Genomic DNA, 9,173 nt, shown 5'->3' with positions numbered 1-9,173 from the left:
TGATACCCGGCTGGTTCTTCCTCCATCCACAGCCGTGACGGGAGGATTCCCATGGCCGGCGGGTGTGGATCCCACCCTCTGTTGCAGTTACTGTGTGGGACCAGGCACAGTAGTGGCAGGCACAGTGGCCTTGTGGTCAGCCCTGTCCCTCCCTCCCACAGCCCACTTATTGTGAGGATTCATCAGCCTCACATCCAGAGGAAAAAAGAAATTTCCCCTAAAACCAGAACATTCTCTGACTTTTTCCTGGTAGAGAGTAAACCCTACTTAACTTTCTCAATTTGCAGTTGATTTGACTGCCATTGGTGGGGAACCCACTGTATATAAAGGCAGACAACTGCTGACTGAGTCTGGGGAGAGGGTGTTATCCACCTCATCTCCAGGCTCCAGGCAGCCAGTGTCCCTAGGCCAGGACACCCTGGGGCCTCAGAGATGGACTGGAGGGAGCAAGTCTCTGGGCTGTGACCTGGCCAGGGACAAGGCCACAGAGCTCTCTCAGCCCCTGATTTTTGCCTCTGGAAGGAGAGTGCAAAGAGTTTAGAACTGTAATCTGCAGAACTGTAAGTTCACACATACAAGGACCCCGGTCAGTGTCCCAAGGTGGCAAAAAAAAAAAAAAAAAAAAATTGGCAAAACTTAAATTTCGTACAGCTCTCAGTAAAAACATCTCATGAGTACCCGAAGCAGCTCGTCCTCTCTCCAGCAGCCTGATCTTCACAATTACCATTTCCCTGTGAAAAGGCAATCCTCTAGAAGAATTTTTAGATCATGCAGCACATTTTAGGACTTCTTCCGTCCAAATGCAAAACTCTATCCTGGCACAGACCTGGAGCAGGGCTTCAGATGAAGCTCGTGGGAATGTTTGTATCCCTGAGTCTTTCTCAGTTCTTGGAAACGTGATCAAAATTGCTGCCCCCGTTGGCACCAGCTTCCACACGCCTCTCTGCCTCATCTCGGCTCCTGCTCTAGATGGTTCCTGCAGATGGTTTTCAGGCCTCCCTCCACTCAGCCGAGCTCTGCTCTGGCACTGGGACTGCTCCAGCAATGGGTGCTGAGCACCTGCTGTGTGCCAGGTGTGGTGCTGGGCACAAGCGACACCACCAGGAACAAGACAGACACAGCCCTGCCCGCTGCCCCTGCCTCCCAGAGCTCAAGGAGACAGGGAAGGCAGTGTTTAACCTCGGGTGCTAGAGGCTGCTGGCAGCCCGAGGAGGGGCCCCTAACATCCTAGGGTGTCATGGAGGGCTTTTCTGAGGACGTGATGTCTACACTGAGGCCAAAAGGATGAGTGAGAAACAGTTCAGATAAGGTGGTGGTTGTTGTGTTGTTGTTGTTTAGTCGCTAAGTCAAGTCTGACTCTTTTGTGACCCCATAAACTATAGAGCCCGTCAGGCTCCTCTGTCCATGGGATTCTCCAGGCAAGAATACTGGAGTGGGTTGCCATTTCCTTCTCCAGGGGATCTTGCCGTCCAAGGGATGGAATCTGCGTCTCCCACATTGGCAGGCGGGTTCTTCACTACTGAGCCACCAGGGAAGTCCCCTGGAGAAGGTAGATATAGATAAAAGAGGGCCTTGTAGGAAGAGTCTATCAGCTGCACTCACAACAACCTCTAAATCTCATGCTTTAAACAACACACCGTGTACTGTTGCTTGTGACTCTGTGGGTCAGCCAGGTGACCCAGACCAAGCTTGGTTGACCTCTGCTGGGTTCATTCGAGCATCTGTGGTCAGTTGGAGGGCTGGCCGGTTGGCCAGCGTGGGCTGGGCAACAGGGGAGACTGGGCCACGGGCCTCTCCACATCCAGCAGGCTTGCTCACCTGGGACTGGGACCAGACATCCCTTCCCTCATACTGGGTTGGTCACAGCAAGTCCCAAGCTGAGCTCAGATTCCAGGCACGAGGGAGGAGCTGCAGACTTACACTGCGAATGGGCATGGATGTGGGCAGGGATGAAAAACTGGCATTATTTTTACATCAGTCTAACACACACACAGGAAATCAAAGTGGAAAGCCCAGCTCTCAACACCTAACCGGTTCCAAGAGCCTCAGTGTGGTTGGACTCTGGGGTTTCGAGGGGGAAGGAGACTTTCTAAGCCAGACTGGAGAGGTCAGTGGAGAGGTCCTCATGGCAGTGGGGAGCCATGCAGGGTGCTAGGCAGGCAGTGGTATCTAGTTTCACTTTAGAACACCTTGCCTGCCTCAATCCAGACCTCTGGTAATGGAGAGTCCCCTGGAAAAATCCCAACAGTAAAACCACAGAGAGAAAGTTGCAAGTCTGTCCTTGACCTGCCCCCTTAAAACCCTACACTCTCCTCAGAGGTAACCACTTCTGTTACCTTGGTATAAATCCTTTCAGAACTTCTGCTGGGACTTCACTCACACTCACACACTCACACACACACACACACAAAGTTCTGCCTTCTCAGAAGTGGGGAACATATTCCACAGATCTTTGTTTCACTTATTTTCACTGCTGTGTAATATTCCACCATGTGAACAGATCACAGTTTATTTGTCCAGTCTGCCCTTGGTGGGCATCTAGGTTGTTTTGCATTTTTGCCAAGATTGCACTGAGCACTCTTACGTATCACAGTGTAAGAAAGAAAGTGCGCTAAGTCGTGTCTGACTCTTGTGATCCTGTGAACTGTAAACTGCCCGGCCCCTCTGTCCATGGGATTCTCCAGGCAAGCAGACGGGAGTGGGGTGCCATTTTCTTCTCCAGGGGATCTTCCAGACCCAAGAATTGAACCCAGGCCTCCCGCATTGCAGGCAGATGCTTTACCAACTGAACTACGGGGGAAGCACCGTCAATGTAAGAATTTCTCTCAAATTTATACCCAGAGTGACGTGCGTAGATGAGGCCCAAATCCATCTGAGTCTTGATAGATGTTGCTCAGTTGCTTTTCTGTGTTGCTTCCCAGCAGCTATGTATTTCTTCACATCCTGGATGCTCAATTTCGATGGACATTAAAAAATTTGTCATTCTGGGGACTTCCCTGGTGGTCCCGTTGTTCAGACTCCACGCTTCCAGTGCAGGGGGTGTGGGATCAATCCCTGTTTGGGAAACTAAGATCCTACTTGCCACATGGCATGGCCAAAAAAAAAAAATTGTCATCCTACTGCATGTGAAATACCACCTCATTCCTTGTTTTAATCCATCTCGTCATTTTATTTATTTTTATTACTATTTGTTGTTATTATTCATTTATTTTTGGCCACACCACATGGCATATGGGATCCTTGAACCTGCAGCCCCCAAAGTGGAAGCACGAAGTCCTAATCCCTGTACTTCAGGGAAGTCTGCACCTCGTCATTTTAAATGGCTGCAGAGTATTCTACAGTAAGAGAGTAATTCTGCCAGGCCCTGAGTGATTCATTTGGAAGTTGTTTTTTTTTTTTCCTTTTCCAGATAACACAGTAATTATTTCTTTTCCAACAAATGCGCTCCTAGGAGAGGTGGAGTTGCTGGGCTCCAGGGAATACCTTTCCATAGTAGGCTGCACCCAATTTACACCCTGGCAGAGACAGCGAGGGCCTGGCTTCCACATCCTTGCCAACACTTTGTCTTCAGTTTTTATCAGTTTGACGAGAAAAGGAGTAGCTCATCGTTGTTTCGATTTAAATTTTCCTGAGTGCCAAAGACGTCGAGGCTGTTTTCCTGTGTTTGTTTGCCTTTCTAGTGAATTCGTGTTCTTTGTCGGTTTTCCCAGTGGATGTTGTCCTTATTTATAGAGACTTTTGTTGAGTAATTTAAACATCACTCTGTCCTCCTTAGAAACTCTTTCTTACAACACAGAAGGAGGTCACGACAGGCTGACCTGGGGTGTCTGCTCCAGGTGAACCCACTGGCCGGCCTCCACCTGCTGCTTCCTGAGACAGTGGAAGCCAGCTGAGGCCTGGGCACAGGGGTGGGCACCGGGTTGGGGGAGGTGAGGTGGGGTGGGGAGGGCCTCACCTCCCGGAGGCTACCTCCACTGGCCCAGGCATGCCAGTTCCCCGTCTGCACCCCCAGGCTCTGCTGTGTGGAGGCACAGAGCGGACCAAGCATCTGAGCCCCATTCCTTTCACCATGGGGGCTGAGACCCAGAGAAGTCAGGCATACGGGCAAGGTCACACAGGAGCACTTGGCCGCGGCTGAGGCTTGGTCGGCGCTCCGGGCGGGGCTGCAGGGCCCCCTCCCAGCCTCCTGCCCAATCAGCAGCTCCCGCCTCCCGCCCAATCAGGGGCTAAATGGGGGGTATGTAAGGCGAGCAGGCGGGCTGGGGGCCTCACGCCAGTTGAGGGGGCCGCCTGTACCTTTCTGCCTGCAAAATGGCTCCCGGGAGCGTCGCTTCCAGTGACACCTCTTCCTCTACCTCCTCGGTCTCCTCGGCCTCCTTGGCCTCCGCAGAGGGGTCGTCCAGGCTGTCAGGGTCTGAAAAGCCAGGTGAGCTCATGGAGCAGCCCCCTCTGTCCGGGAGAGAGCCTGTTCCCTGGGGGTCCTGAATGCTTCCTTCCTGCCCCCTCCTCCCTCAGGCTGGCCCAAGACACCGCACACCGCCCACCCTGCCAAGGGGCAGAAGAGCTGATGCCAGAGGTGGGAGGCTGGCAGGGAGGAGAGAGCAGGGGCCTCCCCAGCTGGAGCCCATTTGCTCGGGCGAGGGGCTCTGCCCAGCTGGAGCTAATTGAAGGGCTCCAGCAATAGGCGGGCAAGCGCTTGAGGCGCGACTGGGCTTTGGCTGTAGGGCGGCGGGCGTCCCAGCTTTCAACCAGCATACAGCGCCTCAGGATTCTCTGGGTATGGGGTCCCCTGAGGCACACAGACCCGCTTCATCCCTTCCAGGAGCTCCCAAGCTGGGAGGCAAGCCGCCTCCTGATAGATGCCACCTCCTGATAGATGCCCATTTGATAATGCTGGCACGTGCTTGAGTGGCGGGGAGCCAGAGGGCTGTCAGAGCCCAGAGGAGTCTCCTGACCTGCTCTAGGTGGTCAGGGTAGGCTTCCCAGAGGAGGCAACTCCTGAAGGAGGGTGGGACAGGGGACGTGTTCAGAGTATTTGCGAAGACGTCTTTGGAGACAGAACAGGTCCAAGTGCCTGGGAAGCACAGGGCAGGGTGGCTCAGTGCTGTTTGGGCCTTAAAGGGTGAGTGACAGCGGCTTGGATGGTCACGGCCGACAAGGCCGAGGGGACAGCCTGGCTGGGGCCAGGGCCTGGAGGGGAGCGTGCTGGTGGAGGGCTTGGTTTTGGAGGTGGATGCTGTGCGTCTTCCCTCCGACTGGGGCCGAGTTGGGAGAACAGCAGTGATGGGGGCAGGGGCTGATCGGATGAGCCTCCAGGTTCAAGGTCAAGTGTGAAGGCAATGGCCTCTGAGGGATGCGAGATTCGAGATGCGTGGGGAGAGGATGAGAAAGTCTGCACCCTGGGGATGGCGGCTGAGAAGCTTGTGGGGAGCAGGAGTGACCTCAGGGTTTCGATTCCCGGCCAGAGACTGAAGCCAGGCAGTGGCAGGGAGCGCGTCGAATCCTGGCCACCAGACCCCCAGGGACCAGTGGCCAGTGATGAGGCCCTAGCTTGTCGCCTGTGTGGAAGTGAGTTTCCACATAGAGACGGAAAGTAGTGAAGCAAGTCCATGGTTGATTAGGAGGAAAAAGAGTACATGTGGATGTAGACACCTGGGCAGGCTCAGAGAGGGTCGTGCCCTCGTGGTTTGAATCGCCTTTATGGGGCAAGTCTCCTGGGTTTCCTTGGGCCAGGCACCTTGCTTTGCCTGCTTGTGCGTCTGTATCTGGTACATCTCAGCCTCCTCCCACGTGTGTGTGCGCATCTCTGAGCCGAGATGGAGTCTAGCGCGGAGGCCTATGGGTAGCTGACATTACTTGCCATGGGGTGACACCCACTCTCTTTTTGACCTCCAAGGAGCCTTTCTATGCCTGTGTCGTCGGGGAGGCCTCCTTAACTTCGACAATGAGGAATATGTGATCTTTTATCTGGGCAGGATCCAGCCTCCCCCATCATGTGCTTTTATGGAGTTTCTGTCCATAGGGGAGAAACGGTTCAAGCCTGTTGCTATCTGTTTCCTGCCTCGCGGGGAGGGGGTGCTCAGGACATGCCCTGGGCACCTGTTTGGGTGTCTGGGTAGGTATGAGAGATGGGCACCACTGTTGGGGAGAGAAGCAGAGAGACAGGTTTGTAAGGACCCTGAGCTCTTCTTTTGGACACCCTAGTATACAGCAGGCATCGAGTAACTGCAGAATGAGGAGCTGAACAATTTGGAGGGCGGGGGGAGGACGGAGACTCGGGGATGGCTCCCTGGGACAGGGCGTGGTTTGGGGGAGATAGGGCAGCAGTTAGAGCTCTCATCCAGGGCCAGGCCCCTCTAGAAACCCTCTAACCCTGCAGCGGGAAGGGCTCAGACCACGCTAGGGCTCCTGCTGTGGGAGGCGGGGGCTGGGAAGGCCGAGGCTCCGAGAGTGAGACTCCAAGGTCCGACTGACCTCAGGTTCCGTGGACTAACCGTCTCTGACCCCAAAATGAAGATTCTCAGACACCGGGCTCCTCCTGGCTGGGAAACAACAGAGGTGAATTTGATTAAGTCTCTTTACAAATGTTACTGAGGTCTAGAGTTTTTAGATGGTGTTTTGTCTTTTCTTTTCACTTTAAAATGTGGTTTTTAAAAAAATATATATATATATATATTAGCTACTTGATTCCTTTTCTTCAGTCTTTAGTTTTTACAGATTGGTTGGAAGTCAACATTTCTAATCACCGTGTTTAAATCAGGTTTCATATTTAAACCACTTTTATGTGGTTTATGGTGACTGACGACCTCTCTCACCGGCTCCCTCCTCACCCCTGTATCCTGCTCTCATTTGCAACTTTTTAAATATAACATCTTGCTGAGATAGCTCAGTAATTCACTCATGTACAGTGTACAGTGGCTTTTAGCACGTTCACGGTTGTCTATTTGTTTCCACAGTCAATTTTCATCTCCTCTAGACGAAAACCTGTACCTGTTAGCAGTCACTCCCCTTCACCACCCACTTCCCAGCCCCTGGCAACCGCTACTCTACTATCTAGCGCTGATTCGCCCATTCCTGGCATTTCACATGAACTAAATCATACAGTTGGGCTTCCCAGATGGTTCTACAGGTAAAGAACCCGCCTGCCAACGTAGGAGACACAGGTTCAGTCCCTGGGTCGAGAAGATCCCCTGGAGGAGGGCATGGCAACCCACTCCAGTATCCTTGCCTGGAGAATCCCCATAGATAGAGGAGCCTGGCGGGCTATGGTCCATGGGGTCGCAGACAGTCGAACATGAAGTGTGTAGCTTGTAGTCTATCCCTAGGGCTGTTGTGAGCCCCTGTGTGATTTTGGCTATAAAAGGGGGCCCGTTATGGCTCTGGGGAGACTTGGGAAGTCCAAAGCGAGGAATTACTTCTTTTTAAAAGGAACTTACAGATGTCCATAGCCTTTTCAGGTCAGGTGGGGAAGGCTTCAACCCATTGTGTGAAAGTATCAACCAATCCCAGACCATACTTTTATCTTGATCATGGGGGCATTTGGGTGAAATCTAACTGCCAATCGTCCCCTGGATATGTCACTCGGCACTGAATTGGCCTGAGTAACAGAGGAGGGATTGGATGGGTCTGGGCATTGTTATGGGGCTTCCCTGGTGGCTCAGACAGTCAAGAATCTGCCTATAATTGCAGGAAACCAGCTTGGCCCCTGGGTTGGGAAGATCCCTTTCAGATTATTATGGGCACATAAGTCACAGGCCAATGTTGCTTGCTTTACTGTTCTTTTAAGCCCCTTCCCTGAAAAAGCCTTTTGCATTAAATCCCATAGTGCGTCCCTCCCTTAGTGGATGGCATCATGTCAACTCTTAGTTTCCATTGTGGGGCCTCCGGGACTAGAAGCTTACCCTACTCTTCATACTAACCTGTGCTTCCTCTCTCTCAGCTCCGTTTCTCAGCATTTCTTGTTCCTGTGGGGAGTACTAGGGAAGACCAGGGGGTTCAGGGGGGCCAATCACTAGGACCACAACTTAGGCTCTTGCACGCAAGCTGTGTGTTTTGCAATTCAATCAGCTTGGGCTTCCCTGGTGGCACAGATGGTAAAGAATCCGCCTGCAATGCAGGAGACCTGGGTTCGATCGCTGAGTTGGGAAGATCCCCTGGAGAAGGAAATGGCAACCAACTCCAGTATTCTTGCTGGAGAATCCCATGGACAGAGGAGCCTGGCAGGCTACAGTCATGGGGTTGTGAAAGAGTCAGACAGGACTGAGCAACTAACACTTCCACTTTTTTTTCCCACTGGTTCACAGAAGATCCCTCCCTCTGATGGGCACTACTGTGGATTACTGCTCCTTGGATCACGAGCTCCATTGTTTCTAAAAGAGCCAGGATAAAATCCTTACATTTTGGGGGGGGGGGGATTTGTCTCCCAGGGTGGGTCATATTCTGGGATTATGTCCCTGATGTACCTGCCTGATCAGTTTGGTGGTATGGATTGGTGGCCAGTAGGCCATCTGCATGTTCCCTGGCCTTGCTCAGTATACACGCCTTTTCATTGGGGGTGTCACAGTGGGCCAGAATAACCGTGATGGCCTGCCAGGTGAGACAGAATGACAACCTCCGCCTGATAAATTCAAACCTGCACACCTCTCCTTACAGATTCACCATGAAAACTGCCACGGGGGTCAGGACCTGAGGACCTAGAGGTGGAAATATTCCCAGAGAGGATTTTTGGACATAGAATAAGGTGAAAGTACTTATTCCTTGAGCTGAGTTGAAAACAAGGTTTTGAAAGTAAATGCAGATTAAAGACCCAGAAACTCACAAGATCTGTGGTCAAGAGCAGGGTTCTAGGACAACTTTGTTCTCTTCGGGGAGAGAGAAGCCAGATCCAGTCTTGCATCAGCCTACTCTTAATAAAATTCATCTTCCTGATTAAATTTAACCCAAGCTCAGGAAGTCCGGAGCACAAACAAACACTTTTCCCGGTGTTCCTTGTCCCAAACCTTCTGCAACTTTCTGGAGCTGTGTTATCCTGTCCCTTATTCTTTGCATTCAGAAATCACCAGCTGTAGGACAGAAGTCACTTTTTTCCTTTTAAGAAGATATATTTCCATTCCTCATACCTTCTTGTCTGCAAACACACATCCTGTCCTTAAGCCATCATGAACTGTCTTTTA

The 9,173-nt window shown here is 52.1% G+C and overlaps 1 protein-coding gene and 1 long non-coding RNA gene across 3 annotated transcripts in view; both read left to right on the top strand.

The window, feature by feature from the left end:
- The first annotated feature begins 4,270 nt into the window (after positions 1-4,270).
- Positions 4,271-9,173, top strand: part of LOC102405390 (histone H1.8) — a 31,173-nt gene continuing 26,270 nt past the window's right edge. For both annotated transcript variants that reach the window (XM_045163896.1, XM_044933740.2), the window contains exon 1: positions 4,271-4,426. In XM_045163896.1, the coding sequence (XP_045019831.1) occupies positions 4,312-4,426 (115 nt within the window). In that variant the 5' untranslated portion in view covers positions 4,271-4,311. The remainder of the gene's footprint in view (positions 4,427-9,173) is intronic.
- Positions 4,738-8,741, top strand: LOC123465250. Its single transcript, XR_006640411.1, has 3 exons — positions 4,738-4,777; positions 6,480-6,558; positions 8,653-8,741. It is a non-coding gene; the product is annotated as an uncharacterized LOC123465250 (long non-coding RNA).

This window comes from Bubalus bubalis, chromosome 21 (genome assembly GCF_019923935.1).
Source record: "Bubalus bubalis isolate 160015118507 breed Murrah chromosome 21, NDDB_SH_1, whole genome shotgun sequence".
NCBI classification, from domain to species: Eukaryota; Metazoa; Chordata; class Mammalia; order Artiodactyla; family Bovidae; genus Bubalus; species Bubalus bubalis.
Note: the sequence above shows the minus strand (reverse complement) of the source record. Positions and strands in the feature narration are given on the sequence as shown.